Source organism: Epargyreus clarus, unplaced genomic scaffold (assembly GCF_041222505.1).
Source record: "Epargyreus clarus isolate Ecla_fem2 unplaced genomic scaffold, WU_Ecla_fem_2.2 ptg000003l, whole genome shotgun sequence".
In the NCBI taxonomy this organism is placed as follows: domain Eukaryota; kingdom Metazoa; phylum Arthropoda; class Insecta; order Lepidoptera; family Hesperiidae; genus Epargyreus; species Epargyreus clarus.
In genome coordinates, this window is record NW_027332211.1 from 6,503,974 (window position 1) to 6,522,244 (window position 18,271).

Here is an 18,271-nt window from a genome sequence, read left to right on the forward strand (position 1 = left end):
AAACCTTCAAAGGCACGTAATTGAATAACATAGGTAAAAAATTATAATGATTTCATTACAAGAATTCCAATGGTCCCATAAAATATATTAAAATACAATAGTTAAAATATTTGATTAACACGATATGTTTACTAAATTATATGTGAAATTGAAATTATATACGCATTTTTCTAACAAAAAAATACAACATTTTAGGTTATTCGTACAAAGTAATTGTCTTTTGGAGTAAGAGCTTAGGTATGTAACCTTTACTTAGGCAGCCACTGCAATGCTTACCTTTGTTTATATTATTGACCTATATAATATGAATAATCTAAAACCATTTTTGAACAATGGAATTCCATAAATATTCTATGTACATACAATCATTTTTTTAGACAATACACCTAAAACAAATTTAAGCCTCAGTAAACTGGAGCTAATTCAGCACAATTAATTCGAGAATACCAAAATTTTCTGTTTTCACATAAAATATCAATAACAATAGATATATTAATCTTCTTATTTTGAGTACTTTGCTTTGTTCTGTTAACTTATTACAAATATGATAAAATAGACAGAAATTAGCATAAAAAGAATATTTCTGGATTTTACTGTAAAGTACTAAAAAACTAGAAAAGAAATAGCTAGATACTATTCATAAAAACAATAAGTTGTTTTTATTGCTTATTTTTTCAGTATAATTTAATAAAATGGAATTTGCATGTTTTTGACGGATTAAAAAGTAATAGTTATTAGTTATTATAATGTTTTCGTATTATGTGCATACAATATATAACTATAAACTTATATTTATGGTAAATCTTTACTAACTATATTGGCGACATTGATTTTGTGACACTATTAACAAAAATATAATATAACAATACGCCTAAAAATAAAATAGTATAATTACAAATGAGATATGAATTAAATCTGCTTATGGATGAGTTTATTAAATATTTAAATTATATTTTGGCGCGATATTTTACAATAATAATGCAAGAAAAAAGACCGGACAAAATAACTGTGTGCGCTATAGCTGTATAAGAAATTATAAAAAAGGTCAATGCTAAATAAATGTCAAAAATAACAGAATAACCAAAATATTACCGTAATAAATTTCAATATAAAATTAAAGTTATACACGCTTAGAATTAAAAAGAGAATATATCAATATGATCATTATAATACAAAATGTAGAGATTTTACTGACTAGTTATCTTTCTAAATATTTAGGCCCACACTGTAGCAGATTTTTTATATATTTTAGTTATACATTGGCCACGTGTCTTTTTATTAGTCTATCACTATTCTACGCAAGATCAATCTCAAGATTAAAATGTTCAGTCATATAAAAAGTTTAATATGTAAATATAATTGATAAATAAAATGCAAAATATAATGCATAGAGTAAAACATTGCTTCTACCTCGATCTTAATATTCATGAATGATTTGGCCTGTCAACCATGAGTCAATGCTTTTAATTTAAAGACACGCAATATGTTTAATAATCAGGTCTTAAACTTATTCATTTGAATCGTGTTTGATATTATAAGACATTCTTTAAATGTCGACGATTGATCCGTTATAGTCGGCGTAAAACGGCTAGTCCGCTCTGAATATAGAAATGAATCGCGTCGCCATAGCAAATTGTATGACTACACCTGCTCGCAACAACTTCAGAGCGGACTAGCAGTTTGGCGGGGGCTATACATGCGATGAAAATGGGTCAGCTGCAATACAAAATGCTATATGGGCAAATGCCAGTTTGGTAATGCTATTGGGCCTCCAACTAGATCTTTAGTGGTATTTCCGTTGTAAAAAATCAGACATTAGTTTTGGAATAATCTTAAATTCGGATTTCCGAAACAAATTTCCATATTGCAGCATATATTTTATATTATACTCTACAAATATTTTATATACCGCCCAATAATTGTAATTGTGTACAAAAATGTAGACTATTCGTTAGGTCAAATATACCACAATATGACACCAATTCATAACATGTACTTAAAAAATATTTGAAAGAAAATTATGGCAAGTTAATGGCGAGACGCGCTGAAGTGTGCTTCGAACAAGATATACATAGCCTGAAATGCGCTTAAACTTACATTTATGCCTAAATAACCTTTATACAAAATTTTCATATGCAAAAAATTCGGAATAATTTGATTACTTTACAACATGTACACATCTATACATTATTTTTTAAATAATGACAGATCTTTGGACAATATATTGAGTGATTACAATTCTTCGTCACCTATGGCCTCAAAGGCGTTGTTCTCGACGCAATCCCTGCCAGTTTTGAACGCAACGGACGCAAATTTCTCAGTAAGTTTCTGTACTGAAAATATCTCTCTTGAACTACCGGAATTGTAGGAATCTCCATTCTGAAAATATAAAATTATTTATGTCGCGTGAAAAAACTTTTGAATAATAACAACATAGTTTAATACGTTTAACTTATTAATTCATATGAATAATTTTAAACAAGAACATTTACAGTCTTATTTTGCGGACAGTTTGTGACCTCCTTTGATAAAAAAAACGCGATGCCCCAGACCACAAGGGTCGTGACTGGCAGATTGTGAAACGATGCGCTAAACCGTTTAATACAGAAAAAACTCTTTCTACACTCGCAGCCCCACACTAACATTCCGTGTGTCGTAGGTGCCATAGACTCGCAAGGATGAGTACCCAGACCCAGAGGAATAGATAAGTTTGTGAAGGGTAGAAAACTTTATGGTTCGACTTGGGCGGCACTACCGCTCACCTAATATTGAATCCGCCCCACCTGATATTCAAACTAGAACAACCAACATAATCAAACCAGAACATAGCAGCGCTTAACGCTGCTGTTAAGCGCTGCTATGTTCTGGTTTGACGGATGTTTTAAAGGAGCTTACAGATGGCCATGGGCGGCAGTAGCCACTTACCATCAGGTGGACTGCATGCTCGTCTGCTACTCCTATAAAATCCTATAAAACCTAAAATCATCATTTAGATATTTGTCTGTCCGAGGATCAAACCCGAACACTTTACGCGCCAGACCGGTATGGTGACCGCTCTGTCACAACAGTCGTCAATATAGATCGACGGCAGCAAAGAACAGACGGCTATCTACAAAATAACTACTTGTAGATAGCCGTTTGTTCTTGCCGTCGAAATAAAGTTATGCACTTACAACAGAGCTGAGCGTGTCGCTGGAGGAGGAGGGCGTGACGAGCTGGCTGGAGCCGTCGCGGCGCAGGTACGTGAGCGCGGCGCGGCGCCCGCGCGGCGACGCCGGGCCCGCGCCGCTCTTCTGCCGCATCAGCTCCTCCACTATCGACTGCGAACATTACATACACGTTATAGCATTTACATATGCACTGAGACAGGATTACTAAAACCTATAGGTCTACATCTACATACCCCTTATATTAAAAAAAATACATGAATTGAAGAAAATATGGTGTAAATAATAATAAAAAAGAGTGACAAAGAGCGATTGATTTACCGCACTATGAGAAACTATGTTAAAATAGTAGAAAGTGCTTCAGTGACAGATAATATATATAATATAATATACAGGGTGAGTTTTTCAAATAGGCCTTCAGGGCCAAATCCAAAACTATAAGGATTAGCGAAAAATGATGAAAAAAAAATGCTTCAAAATTTTCCTTTTCTTTTAATTTGTCACAAAACATTACTTCCCAAAATTAGATCTTTATAAGCAACACTATCAGATAGTGGGATAATATAGAGGATGTATTTTTTTTCCAAAATGAACTCGTTTGATTCCCGACCAGGAGAAAAAGATATGTAAAAAAGTAATCATGCAGTTTTTATCAAAATCGGCCTCATAAGTCCTTTCAGCATTTTTAGCTAATCCTTATAGTTTCGGATTTGGCCCTGAAGGCCCGTTTGAAAAATTCACCCTGTATATAAACACAGGTAATAAAAATCATAATAATTAAAATCATACGTATTTTTACGCGATTAAGTCTATGACACATTTGTAATGTTGTAAAATCAAATCAACTTTTTACACTAAGGGACCGTTCAAGTATTACGTAACGCAATTTTTCTTGTGAAACGTTACGATGCGTTACAGGGGCGGGAGGGGGTCTTCCGTAATACACGTTACGTAACATTTTTTAATAAAAAAATAGGGAATTAAACCTCCTAAATTGGCAACCCTTTTCATTTACGTTTTACGGGAAATCCCTTGAATGAGCTGGTTCAGCCGAAATAAGTCCTGAGTATTCTGAGTTAGACTAAGTATAGTACAGTTTAGCAGTATGTATGCTTTGACTATACTTAAACTAACTTAGAATACTCAGGAGACCTAGTTCGGCTGAACACGCTCTTTGTATAGTCTGGTTGTCATTTTTAATTTGTTCTCGCAAGTTGGCAAATCTTTTCGTTCATATTTCACGGGGAATCCCTAGATTTTTCATTGATGTTATTTCTTAGTATTATAAAGTAAATATGTAAGTAAAAGTATCCCAAGGATAAAAAGTATAACATAACTTTTTAGCGAGTTTAGGGTAAAAATTGACACTCGAGTGTTACGTAACGTTAGGGGGGGGGGGTATAGAAAAACGTTACGGTGCGTTACAAGGGGGGGAGGGGGGGGTCAAAAATCTTCAAAAATTGCGTTACGTAATACTTGAACGGTCCCTAATGGAGGACCCATTCAACTTTTCGCCCCGGGCCTCCGACGACTTTAGTCCGCCACATTTTTTTCTTTGAACAAAGTGATCAACATAACATATGCGTTAATTCCCTATAATATTATGATTTAAGGAACTGCCATGAACCTTGGCACCCATTAAGATTCCAACTCTTTATCAAGGATACCGATAACCCTGAATGTTATTTGTACCGAACTTAATACAAGTAATACGAAGATAATTCATACTTTTTTGGTCATCTATAAATCTAAAATTATAAAGAGGAAAACTTTATTTGTTTGTTTGATTGTAATGAATAGGCTCAAAAACTACTGGACCGATTTTAAAAATGATTTCACCATTCGAAAGCTACATTATCAACGAGTAACATAGGCTATATTTTATATGAAATATATTTGATAAATAGATTTTAAGGCGGTACAAAGTTTGCCGGGTCAACTAGAATAATGTAATATTACTGAACCGGTGATAATTGCTTCTTTTTATGTCACCAGGATAATAATCTCTATATTTTTTAAATTCATGTATGTAGCAGACTAGCATGCAGTCCATCTGACGGTAAGTGGCTACTGCCGCACATGGACATCTGCAATCAACCCCAGGTAAGATTAGATTCCTATCTGCGGTCGGCCACAGATGCGTCGCCCCCCTGAGGATTAATCTGGAATGCCTCGGAAAAGTAGATCTCCCTTACCACTCCCTTCAAAACAGAACATTAACTTTAGTAGGTAGAAATAGCTGTGACGTTGGTGCCGCCGGAGTGGAACTACCAAGGGTTTTACTCAGGGGGAGATATTAGGAATATACTGAATGATATTTATTTTACTTAGAAATTGTGTAAATGAAACGATGCGATGACAGCATAGACTGATTAATACCAAGGATTAATAACAATAATGACACTATTTCTTTGTAATTGAGTATGTGTGTCACTTTGCTATTGAATACCATTACACAAACAATAATATACAAAGGTAAGAACACCTTGATGTAATGATATCTCATTAAGAATTATAATGTATTTAAAGATGTTCATTTGCAATTATTATTTATACCGGTTATTATTTACATAATAAGACTCAGATTAAGACTGCACGGTCGCATACAAGTGGCGAACATAATCTTAAGTGCACAACATTGAACTAAAACAGTGCTTTTCAACGTGTGAATCGCGACCCCCTGCGACCTGCAAAGGTGATTGAGTACTCTCCACGGTCCCTTTTTCTTTCAATGCTAAGTAACTACTTAGACTCGGTAAACAAAAATGATTTGAAAAAATATTTTATATACATTAAATTATTTTAAATATTTTATTTTATAGCTTTGAGATATTTAATATCAGCTCCTTGTACATCTACATTACTACATCTACAGCTACATTTGTAATCAAATCAAATAAAATCATTTATTTGCAAGAACATAGTATTTTACAAGGATCTTAAATTTATAACAAGTATCTTATGTTCTACCACATTGAGCGTGCAAAATTTATGTATCTTGTTCATTGTAGCATATTGAGTAGAATTGTAGTAGTTCTATTTAATTAATCGACTTAAAAAAGGAGGTGGTTATCAATTCGGCCGGTATCTTTTTTTTTTAGTTTAAGTTTTCTTCTTTATTATTACATTATTAATATTCATGAAATAATAAAAACGTAAACTGCACTGGATCTACGTAATATAATCAAATATAGCATTCCTTCGAGGATAGATATCGCAAAATATTTCCACATACTAAGGGGGTCATGCTGTAAGAAACACTGAGCTAAAATAACAATTACCTGTAAACAAACACTTATGAAGATTGCATTTTCTGTCTTCAGTGTTATCCACGTTAGATTGTCCTTGCTCAGTAGGTATTCGAAAGAGAGTTCAAAATTCTTATTGCACTCTTCAAGTAGAGATTGCTGACCGTGTCCATTGCTCTGTAATTTTTCCACCTGGAATGTTCCAATCATTAAGGTAATGATAATTAACATAATAGTACACAGATATTTCTAGTCACATATATAAAATGATTGGTTATCTTTGCGTTGGAAATCCATTAGAAAGTAACCGTTATTCAATTAAGATTCAAAACTATATTATAGTTTAAAAAAATGTAATAATTTTAACTAAAAGTGGTTAAACCGGTTATTCTTTGTGGTCTTTGTGTCATCATAACGAGAAATACTTATTACTTATAGCAAAATAAATATTGTATGCTGGTCTTAAAAATCTAACTTCAGAGGTGAAAAATACCATCCAATGCGCACGCGTTAGCTGCCGTCCGCGATGCTATGTTGCCCGCGTGTTATGATGTCATGAAGAAACTTACGTAATGCAACGTGGCGATCCACCAGCAGCGCTTTCTGGTGACCTTGAAGCGCTGTTCACTTGTGGGTCAGTTCCTTGGACTCAAGCGACACACGCACGTCGCACACGGCAGCCGCCCTCCGCGTCGCCCGCCACGTTGCACGCGTGATATAAGTCTCTTGAAGAAACTTACGTTATGCAATGTTGTGATCCTCCAGCAGCGCATTCTGGTGACCTTGAAGCGCTGTTCACGGGGTGGGTGGTGCTTATGAGCGTGAGTTCCTTGGACGCGAGTAAGACAAGCACACGACAGCAGCCCTCCGCATCACCCGCCACGGTGCACGCGCGTCAGTCTCATGAAGGAACTTACGTTATGTAATGTTGTGATCCTCCAGCAGCGCATCCTGGTGACCTTGAAGCGTTGTTCTCGCGGTGGATGGCTGGTGGTCATCAGCGTGAGTTCCTTGGACGCGAGCGACACGCGCACACGGCAGCTGCCCTCCGCGTCGCCCGCCACGTTGCACGCGTCTGTCTCATGAAGGAACTTACGTTATGTAATGTTGTGATCCTCCAGCAGCGCATCCTGGTGACCTTGAAGCGCTGTTCACGGGGCGGGTGGGTGGTGGTCATCAGCGTGAGTTCCTTGGACGCGAGTGACACGCGCACGCGGCAGTTGCCTTCCGCGTCGCCCGCTACGTTGCACGCGTGTCGTAGTCAAACGAAGAAACTTACATTATGTAACGTGGTGATCCTCCAGCAGCGCATCCTAGTGACCTTGAAGCGCTGTTCACGGGGCGGGTGGGTGGTGGTCATCAGCGTGAGTTCCTTGGACGCGAGTGACACGCGCACACGGCAGCTGCCCTCCGCGTCGCCCGCCACGTTGCACGCGTCCGTCACCGCCTCGCCCGCTGGTATCCGCCCGTAGTGGCGGAGCGTGCGCGCCAGTTCTATGTACTTGAATGAAAGTAAGAACATATGAAAAACGAATCTAATACTTAATAGTTATTTAAGTTTAACATTTTTACGCGCTTCTTATATTTCATCTTAGTCCATTCCTAACGACAATATAAGTAAACTGAATAATAATATCCTATGTGTACTTATGAGTAACGGAAGATACTGTACTCCAGAATTGCAAGTCGTTCCCATGAGAGCCAATCGATTGAATTTAACTGTTTTCAATATTAATCCATAGACCAAGAAAATTTGGACAGAGTTCAGAATACAGATATAAGACAATATAATTTTTCAAGAAGCAGTATATTCGGTAGATATTTAAAGTCTAGAATTATTAACTACTAAGTACTATAATATTTTTATGGGTATTACTGCACGTTTATGTTGTTCATATCTACTATTAATAGGCCAGTATAAAATATTATGAAAACAAGCGCCACGCAAATAAATGAAATTATGCACGACGTGAATAATTATTTTGATTCCACATCCACAAGGAGATACAGAATGTTTATATGAAAGAATTGCATATTTAATTCGGTTTCTCAGTTTTTCGCAGTCTCTTTCGTAATCATAGTATGATCCAGTACCTAACTGAATCAGTTTGACACAGGATAAATGCGGGCGATATTAACCAATCAGCTAATGTTTTGCTATCGTGAAACCCATGTGTACTTCATACAAATTGTATAGCCCTGATATCCGCCCATAAATATAGAGAGATACTATGCGCTTCCGCCTTTAACGGTTTATTATAAAACTATTCAAACCACGTTCACGAGTACATTACAAGGATAAAAATCGATATATTTATTTAAGAAAATCAAACCTGCAATAAAATATGCGGCTTCCTGGTACTACCACCACCTATGATAAAAAATGTAGTTCGCGAATCATACAACAACAACTTAATCGACTTAAATGGGTATTACGCATATTAAGAACATAATAATATAGTCAGACCTAAATACTGGCATAATATGTTTAATTAAGATTGGTTCAGTAAACTTGAGATTCAGATTGACCTCTCTGTAACATGCGAAGTTATAATAATAAGCAGGAGGTCAATGAATATGATTAAAGTGTTTTTTTCACGCGTAGCACACTAGTTTAAAACATATATTTTTCATAAAATAAGAGTAGCAGACGAGCATGCAGTCTATCTGATGGTAAGTGGCTACTGCCGACCATGGACATCTGTAATTAACCCCAGGTAAGATTAGACTTCTGCATGAGGTCGAGCAAAGATACGTCGCTACCCCTGAGGACAAAGCTGGAATGCCTCGGAAAATAATATCTTCCTTACTACACCCTTCAAACCAGAACACAGCAGCGCTTAACACTGCTGTTACAAGGCAAAAACAGGTGTGGCGGTGGTACCGCCGGAGTTTAACCACAGTGGGTTCTACCACCTTTAAATCTACATGTAAGTATTTAAAAATATACTTGTTTTGAATCTACTAACTTAACAATATTTGCAGCAATTAAAAAGTGTTTCAATCAAAACGCGGCAACATATTTTGTTTTTCTGAAATTAATGAAATGGAATGTTGCTCATTGTTCAATGTAATATTTTAGTTAGTTCGTCTTGTTTGTTATTGTATACTATTGTAATTATATATAGCACAACTACATTAACATTAAGATATATAAACTTCTAAAGGTACATCTATAAACAATATATAATAGTTGACCAAGTGCGAGTCGAACTCGCACACGGAGTGTTCCGTACCAGCAAATTTTCATTTATAATTTATTTTTAGTGTTGTATATGGCTGTTATAGCCATAGAAGTAAATTGATTACGAAAATTTGAACTGTCTACCTATTACGGTGCAATACAAACGACGCCCAAAAATAGCGATTTCCAGTATGGCGACTCGTATTCGTTTTCAAGCCTAAATCCGCCAGTCGAAACCACTTTTTATAGGAGAATTTTGTAGTTTTTTTGTTTAGTTTTTGTATGTGAATGAGCACAGAATTTTTTTGGTGATTCGTTCCAGAGAGTGTAAAATAGGGGTCAGAAATATAAATGAAAATTGAACATTTGTCCTTGCACACATCGCGAGCGAAGTCGCGTGAGAAAACTAGTGCCTAAAACCAAAAACCACATTAGTCTCGGATTTATCTAAGTATATGTTACAAAGTAACATTTTTCCTCCTCTACAGGTTCGTATTTGTAAATTAATAAACAAACACCATGAGATCATTATTGACGGCACATGAAATTAAATACAACAATTCAGTCACACGTAACATGAATCATAGTTGTACTGAGCAACTAATCATTAAAGTAATAAAGAAGATAAAATACCAATGACTCCAATAGCAGATGTTATATCTATTTGACCTCTCATATTACTAATCGATATGGTTACACATTTAGCCAGTGAAATTACATACAATCCTGCTTTATTCACAATAATTGTTAGAGAATATTGTTTTTATATTATCCTCTTCTATATTCTTACTAGCTTACTCTTGGCTTGCTTGCGGTCAAAGGTTGATGACAATAATAATTTGATAACATTTTCCTTAAGCACATTAAGATAAGAGATAAGTTTGTTCTTATCTATCTCTCGGAAACTGTACTTTTTTTTAGATAAAATGTCCTCTTCTGGACCCCGGACAATGTGGCTACAAAATTTAATGGCAATTGGTTACATAGTTAAGGCATGAAAGCGTAACAAAACAAACAAACTCACATTCGCATTTCTAATATTATTTACGATTGAACACTTTGCATCAATATAGTAGGGTGGTCGTTAAAAAATATTTTTTTTGAGATGCCCTAAAAATCCTTCCTTTTGACGAAAAATGACGGGAGATTTTTTTTTTTGGTTTAAACAAAAAGAACACGCGCCGCTGACCGGATTTGAGAAAAACTTGTAAGGACTTTTTTGTAGGAAATTAAATTCTCTAAAAAAAAGATCTCTTATATATTTTTTTAAAAGTTCATATTTATCAAGATATTCCCAATTATACCTAAGCAGCACAAAAAAATGTTGACTTTTCGGTAGGTAACATTTAGCTATTTAAAATGACCTCAAGTCGGTCAGCGGCACACGTTGTATTTGTTTAATCCAAAAAAAAGAATTTCTCCCGTCATTTTTCGTCAAATGGAAGGATTTTTTAGGGTGTCTCATAAAATTTATTTTTTTACGACCACCCTAAAATATAGGCTTATATAAAATGTTTAGCATGCAAAGAAATAATAAACAATTTAGAGATAATACTAGCTTCATGTCATAGCTCAGCCTGCATGAGTCTCATATACCACAATAAAGAGAGGATACTCTTAATCTAAGTGAAAACCTACCTGTACTTCAAATGTTACCTGTTGTTATTGCATTAAATATAAACTAATAAATATCCAACCTCAAAATTTACTGTATAATATTAGTAAGAGATAAGATAATCATGAACCAATGTCATAATAACCATGGAAAATTTAAAAATGTTGGTTATACAATAATCAAAACTTTTTTTATAGGATAATCATTTTTTTTTTTTATAATATAGCAGTAGCAAATGAGCATGCAGTCCACCTGATGAACAGAGGCTACTGCCGCCCATGGACATCTGTAATCAACCCCACATAGGATTAGATATTTCTACCCGAGGTCAGCCAAAAATGTGCCGCCTGAGGACTAAGCTGGAATGCCTCGAAAAATTATGTCGCCCTCACCACAACCTTCAAACCAGAACACAGCAGTGTTTAAAAATGCTGTTTTGAGGCAGAAACAGGTGTGGCGGTAGTCCCGCCGGAGTCGAATCATAAAGGGTTCTACCACCTTCAAAATAATACTTGATAATAAATTAATTATTTTGTGTCTCACCTCCCTTTTTTGTTTCTTTGCTTCATATGAACTCAGAATTTCCTTTGTTTGTGGGTCTGCTGTTATCCAGCCCAAGTCTATGTCTTCTATAACTTGTAAATACAGCAGGTCTAAAGAGACCCTGTCAGTGATCATATCATGGTCATAGCATGGATCCCAATAACTGAAATGTAAAAATAGTGTTAATATGTTTGAGGATAATTTGTTTTCACCCTGTAAAAGTTAATTTTAAATACATGTTGAACATAAGCCTGTCCTTATTATTACATCTGTGTCAGATTATGCCTTTATAAATATTTTTTTATTCCAAAAGTTTCAAGATATTATTATTTTATAGTGTATATCTATGTTTTATTTATCATGGCCAGAACCACCAGGTAAAATGAACATATTATGCTTCATCTGGAAAAGCAGAAATACTGTTCAGGATTAATCTAAGAATGTTAAGTTAATGAAATACGTATTACCTTTTCCGAAGCACAATTTTGTCTTCAGGTCTAACATACTTTTGAGAGATGTAAGGAGATTCATATTCTTCTAACTTCTTCAAGGCAGGTTGTCCATCTTTGGCACAGCTCCAGTTGAATAAGTATAATGAGAAGTATTTAGTCAAATCTTTTGATAAGTTTATGTAATTACAAGCAATATCTAAAACTGTATTGGATGAATCGGTGGATGACACAGACAATGGTATTCTGTAACCGTTCATCAGCAATATTTCAATGTCTACTTCATGTACTTTAACACTGTGTGTCTCTTGCTGTGCCGAGAATAGGAATGTGATGAGAATATCTGAATTTGCTAAAACAGGATTTTGACCAACTGCAAAAAAATATTTAAATATTATCCGCCATATTACAAATTTGTAATTAGAAAAAAATAGAAATATATTTGCAAGTAGAGTTTCTATTCACCTAATTGTATATATTTTTCCAATAAGATCCTTCGCTCTTCCAGCTGTGAGTTTGTGAGAAACAACTTTTTCGGCGGAAACTGTGGCAACTTGTAGTAGGAATGGTGAGCTTGCAGCTGCTCGTGTAGGCTGAGCAGCTGCTTGTAGCGGGCAGTGCAGTGGAACACTCCATCAATGTATATATTGTAGCCCTAAAACAAACATATAGCAAACCTATTGAACAGCTGTCACTGTTTACATCTCGAAATCAATAAAATGTACGAATGCATATCTGCTTATGCAGTTTATATACAAGCGTAAGATCCAATATAAACAAATAAGCCTTGTCTTCACGTTTAATAGCTAAATGATTAAGATAATATACCGTGTAAGTGATCCCATTGTCGTCACGGAACTGTTGCAAGTCAGGAATTGAGAAATGCATTTTTATAAATTAATTTAGTATAACATGACATCACTTTTTAAATCCAGATTTGTTTATGTACAATTCACAGTACACTTATTATTTTATTTACTTCAATATTAAATTACAACAAAATACACTGAAGTAAATCTCTCACTACACATACACAAATACTCATCTCACACACAATACACTCTAGAACTATGGTTTATTTGCTCAGTGTTGCCAAATCCATCAACAGTAAATAACACTCCCTAAATAAATATTAATCTAAAAATCTGTCTTTGCATGAAATTGAGCAAATAATTGCTTAAAATAACTTCTGCAGTTCATGCACTATTGTAACATTTGTATATAAGAAATCTCTGTATTTGTCCCTTCTGTATCTTTTAACTAATGATAAAACTTTAAAGCAGAAATGGCCTCATTTAATTTTATAATTAATACATTCAACCAAACCTTGTACGTTAACACATATTAAAGGTGGTAGAACACTTTGTGGTTCGGCTCCGGCGGCACCACCGCCACACCTATTTCTACCTAATAACAGCAGTGTTAGGCGCTGCTGTGTTCCGGTTTGAAGGGTGTGGTAAGGGAGACAGACTTTTCCGAGGCGTTCCAGCTTAGTCCTCAGGGGTAGCGGCGCATCTGTGGCTGACCTCAGGTAGGAATATCTAATCCTATCTGGGGTTGATTACAGATGTCCATGGACGGCAGTAGTCACTTACCATCAGGTGGACTGCATGCACGTCTGCTACTCCTATATTATAAAAATTATAAAAAAAAAAAAACATTTCTTTAATAAAAAAATGTTTTAGATAGGTATTTGTTTTACGTAAAATTGGTCTTTAGACCTTAATTTCTTTTAATCTTTTGGTTTGGTTCAGAATAAATAGATAACTGATTGACTCCATTTTTTTTTATTTTAACTTAAAATGACTGACTCTTATTTAACACACGTTATGAAGATTTCATAAATGCGAAAAATGTAGCAAATGTTACGATCTGGCAATCTGCTGAAGATACAAAATTTAGTGTTGCCGACAAACGCATAATGATAAAAAATTAGGAGAAAATGTCAATTATCAATAAAATAATAATAATTATAAATCTAATATTTAAAAATCATTCAATTGCACCAAATTTTCTGCTTTCTTTAAGGCAGAAATGTATTGAACATTTAAATAAACTATTCTGAACTGGACAAAATATACCCACTAGATAAATTGTCTGGGAAACAGAATAACAGATAATTATAGATTCCAGCCGGCTGCCAAATTGAAGCTGTCAGTTTAAAATAAAAATCATCAATTCATCATTGTTTACCAGCAAGCAAAAATTAATAATCCAACAAACAGTTTTATCAGAGCTCGCAAAAATAATTTAAAAAGTTACAATCCCAAGGTATTTTGAGTTATCTCAGCGCTAATAAAATATCATCATATTCGTCTACAATGTCCAATTTCCCTGTTATTACTATACAGTGTGATTGGAACGATGTGATCAGGTAAAACACATTATTATAATACATTTTTACAATAAATTGTTCATAATAATCTTTCAGAACACTAATTCTTGACGCTGTATAATACCCTAAATAAAAATGATTACAGATTACCAAAAGGAGAAGCATGGATATCTTCTAAATATCTGAATAAAAGTAGCGAGCATGGAAAAGTAACAACGTCTATAAATAAAAATGATGGCAAAATAAAAATAAACTTGCCAAACGAATACCAGTACATATCTCACAGCAATTTGAGTTTAGTGGTGAAACATATTGATAGTGGGTTGAAAGTTGCGTTTGTTGCCCCGACCAGGGCTCATAATATTCACAAGCACGCGGTCCTATCTGTAGCAACTGCTGAAAATGCGATAGCTGTGTCGTCGTGCGAAGGAGACAAACTATTAGTTTGGGATAGCAGGACAAGTAAGTGCAACAGGCAGATGTAAAATAGCACTTTGAAATGTTCTAGTTCTTTTTCCTATTTATTGCCTATGTACATGAATTGTATACAGTAAAAGCTCCTTATTCGCGCTTCCTTCATTCGCATTTTCACTATTCGCGGAATAAAAAAATGTGATCCAAATCCTATATTCGCAGCTAAAAATTTCTTATTTGCGGATCTAATACGTACATACATAATAATATAAGGATTCCAATAGGTATCCAACCCAATCTCCTTTGTAAATAACGTCAAATGGATTAATAAAAAAAGTAAAACAGATCTTATTACAACTTTGCTTAAAGAATGTTGTTAAATGATATCTCTGAGGACTTTGACTAAGCTGCCTTGGTGAATTCGGTGTTTTTGAGAATGTAAACAAATAGAATAAAAGCAACCTTATTACTCAATGAATAACCTAATTAATAGCCAATTATGGCTAAGCCTTAAGACAAAAATAATCAAAATGTTCAAAAACTTCAATTAAATTGATTTTTTATATATATATTATTTTGTCACCTAGGAACGTATCCCCTATAATCCCATATAAATTACCATTCCGCATTCACGGTTTCTGTATTCGTGGCATATTTATGGAACCTATATACCGCTAATAAAGAACTTTTACTGTACTTAGTTGTTATACTAAAATTAAATGTTTTATGTGTACTGGAAGTATGTGATGTGGACTTATTCCTCAGAGGCAGTAGAACTGTTGCCTTCACTAATTGATGTCAGTTGCAATGACAACTGAAATGATGAATCAACTGGGGTAATATGCACTTATGCCTTTTTATTTTGTTTCTCAATACTTAACAGCAAAAAAATAGATATGGATCTAAATTTTCTGATCATTTGTTTCTGTACATTTATGTCTCTTTTTCAGATGAACCACTGTTAGATCTAAAAGGGCATGGAGGTCCTGTCTACAAATGCAGGCTCTTCCCATCAGGCATTGTTGTAATCTCTGCTGGAGCAGATGGCTCCTCCAGGATCTGGTCTGCTGAGACGGGAATCAACCCTGTCACACTGAAAGGCCACGTGATGTCTGTTGCCGATATTTGCATAGTTGACAAGGGCAGAAATGTTATCACTGTAAGCAAGTGGGTACCTAAAAATTATCTATAGCTTAATTTCCATCACCACCCTATGTATTTTTACCACACTTTTATTAGCTTGACCTGTATATATGTATGTAACGGAATTGTTGAACTCGATTTTTACCCACTTTGAACGGTCTGATTAATTGAAAATTTTGAAATTTGAATTTTGGAGATTTGGACGATATATTACTACCTGTAGTACTTATCCAAAATTCTGGCAGCTGACCAAACAAGGTGGCACCTGAGCACTTGACAATTTTTGTAGTTACACCAGTGGGTAAAATAAATATAAGAGTAAGCTATAGGTACTTATTAATGTTTTATACCAATAGTGCCTACACATTTGCATTGAATTAAGTTAAACAGAAAATTAACACAAAAAATTTAAATATGGACTTGATGAAATAAATTTTTATGTCAGTAGAGGGGTATTATTGTAGTGACCACTTAACACAAGATGGTTTGGTAACTTCTTTCTACTAATTAATTTGACAATTGTCTCTGAACATCACCTTTCTTTTTCAGAGATGGATCAGCTAAACTTTGGGATGTCGGGGAGTCTAAATGCTTAGACAATATTCTGGAAGGTCATGGTCCAATAAACTGCTGTGCTTTATCTACAACTTCTGAAGAAATTCAAGTGGAGAATGAAAGAGAGGTATTTTTTTCTATTTTAGTGCAAATACTGGATGTATCAGAAAAATACAATTGATCATATTGTGTGTTGCCTTCATTTCCTTTTCAGCTATTGATACCTTCACTTTTTCTGCAGAATTTCTAATAATTACGACAGACAGTTTAGTTCTGTACTTTAAGGTGTCTTATATCTTGTGCATGAGTTTAATTATTTTGCAATCTTTTATTAACTTTTTGTATGGTGTAATGGTTGTAATTTTGAAGGTACCATATTATTACACTTTATAGTTTTTAACCGACTTCAAAAAAGGAGTAGGTTTCTCAACTCAACCGTATATATGTTTTTTAATTAAAAATGTTTTATACTTTTTCAGGTAGGCACTGGTAACAAATTGTTAGTAGTGGGATGTGAAAGTGGAATGGTAATCTGTGCACATGTCGCCAAGAGAGAAGAACTGTGGAGGCTTCAATTACAGTCACCATGCAACTCCTGTATTATTATTGACAACACTGTCATTGTAGGATGTAGTGATGGAAAAGTAAGTTTATCATAATAATCATTGTTATGGAATTTAATAAGTCTCGTAATTGGGTTTTCTGGAGATGATTGCATTATAAAAAAGAATGCGCTTTTATTGATATGAAAAGAGTGGTGAAAGCCTAGTGGTTGAAGCTCGACCTCTCAATCGGGGGTTTGAGATCAAAACCACAAGCCTGCATATTTGAATTTTCAAAGTGAGAAAACCAATACATAACTGAGATTTCATTAAAAGTTCACAAAGATGTGTGAAGTCTACCAATTCGCATTTGGTTAACGCACTTGGTAATAACTTCTATGTTTGTTGATGTGCTAAGACAAAAATGGCACCTAAATCTTACATACTAATTGTACGCTTGCAATAAAAAATTTCAACCAATTTTAAAATGCTCTATTTATTGTTCTTTTATTTACAGATCGTACACATAAGTCTTAAAGATGGGTCCTCGACAAAGGAGCTACATGAATCCGCGAATCCTGTTCTCAGTATGGCAGTTTTAACAAACCAAATGTTTGTAGTTGGCAGACAAGATGGTAACTGTACAGTGTTTTCATTACAAGGAGCATTCGAAAATGTTAGAGTACAGTTAACAGGTTCCGATTGCGACGGTATAAGAGATATTTCGTTTAATGGAAAATGGATATTTGCAGGTTGTAGAGATTCAAATGTACGAAAATATGACTTCAATCAAGTAACTGTACATTTTAAGTAATTAAGGAAGTTAAAAATGTTTGGTGATTTTCATTGTGTAAATAATTATTTATTAGGCTGGCGGCCCATCGGCTACTGTCACTACTATCTACAGTACTGTACTGTGTCTAACTGTACTTGAGTACTGGTAGCTTCAGCGATTTAGTAATGGTTACCGCATATTTCAAAGTTGCCTCGTTGCTGTTTAGTAGCTTTCGCATCTATACAGGCGCATAGACAACTGACTGTTAATAGACTTGCTCACGATCATAGCCAATGGGTGG

At 34.8% G+C, this 18,271-nt stretch overlaps 2 protein-coding genes across 2 annotated transcripts; one reads left to right on the forward strand and one right to left on the reverse strand.

Moving 5' to 3' along the window:
• Positions 1–162: 162 nt before the first annotated feature.
• Positions 163–13,286, reverse strand: Snx17 (sorting nexin 17). Its single transcript, XM_073085543.1, has 8 exons — positions 13,035–13,286; positions 12,672–12,861; positions 12,225–12,579; positions 11,758–11,920; positions 7,695–7,916; positions 6,449–6,607; positions 3,174–3,320; positions 163–2,379 (listed from the first exon to the last, which is right to left on the reverse strand). Exons 1-8 carry the CDS (start codon positions 13,092–13,094, stop codon positions 2,233–2,235), a joined length of 1,443 nt encoding a protein of 480 aa, XP_072941644.1. The 5' UTR covers positions 13,095–13,286; the 3' UTR covers positions 163–2,232.
• Positions 13,287–14,351: 1,065 nt separating this feature from the next.
• On the forward strand, positions 14,352–18,256 carry Lis-1 (LisH and WD40 domain-containing Lis-1). The gene is made up of 6 exons (XM_073085556.1): positions 14,352–14,580; positions 14,687–15,003; positions 15,906–16,122; positions 16,648–16,780; positions 17,133–17,297; positions 17,713–18,256. The coding sequence occupies exons 1-6, from the start codon at positions 14,528–14,530 to the stop codon at positions 18,007–18,009; spliced, it is 1,182 nt and encodes a 393-aa protein (XP_072941657.1). The 5' UTR covers positions 14,352–14,527; the 3' UTR covers positions 18,010–18,256.
• The last annotated feature ends 15 nt before the right edge of the window (positions 18,257–18,271 follow it).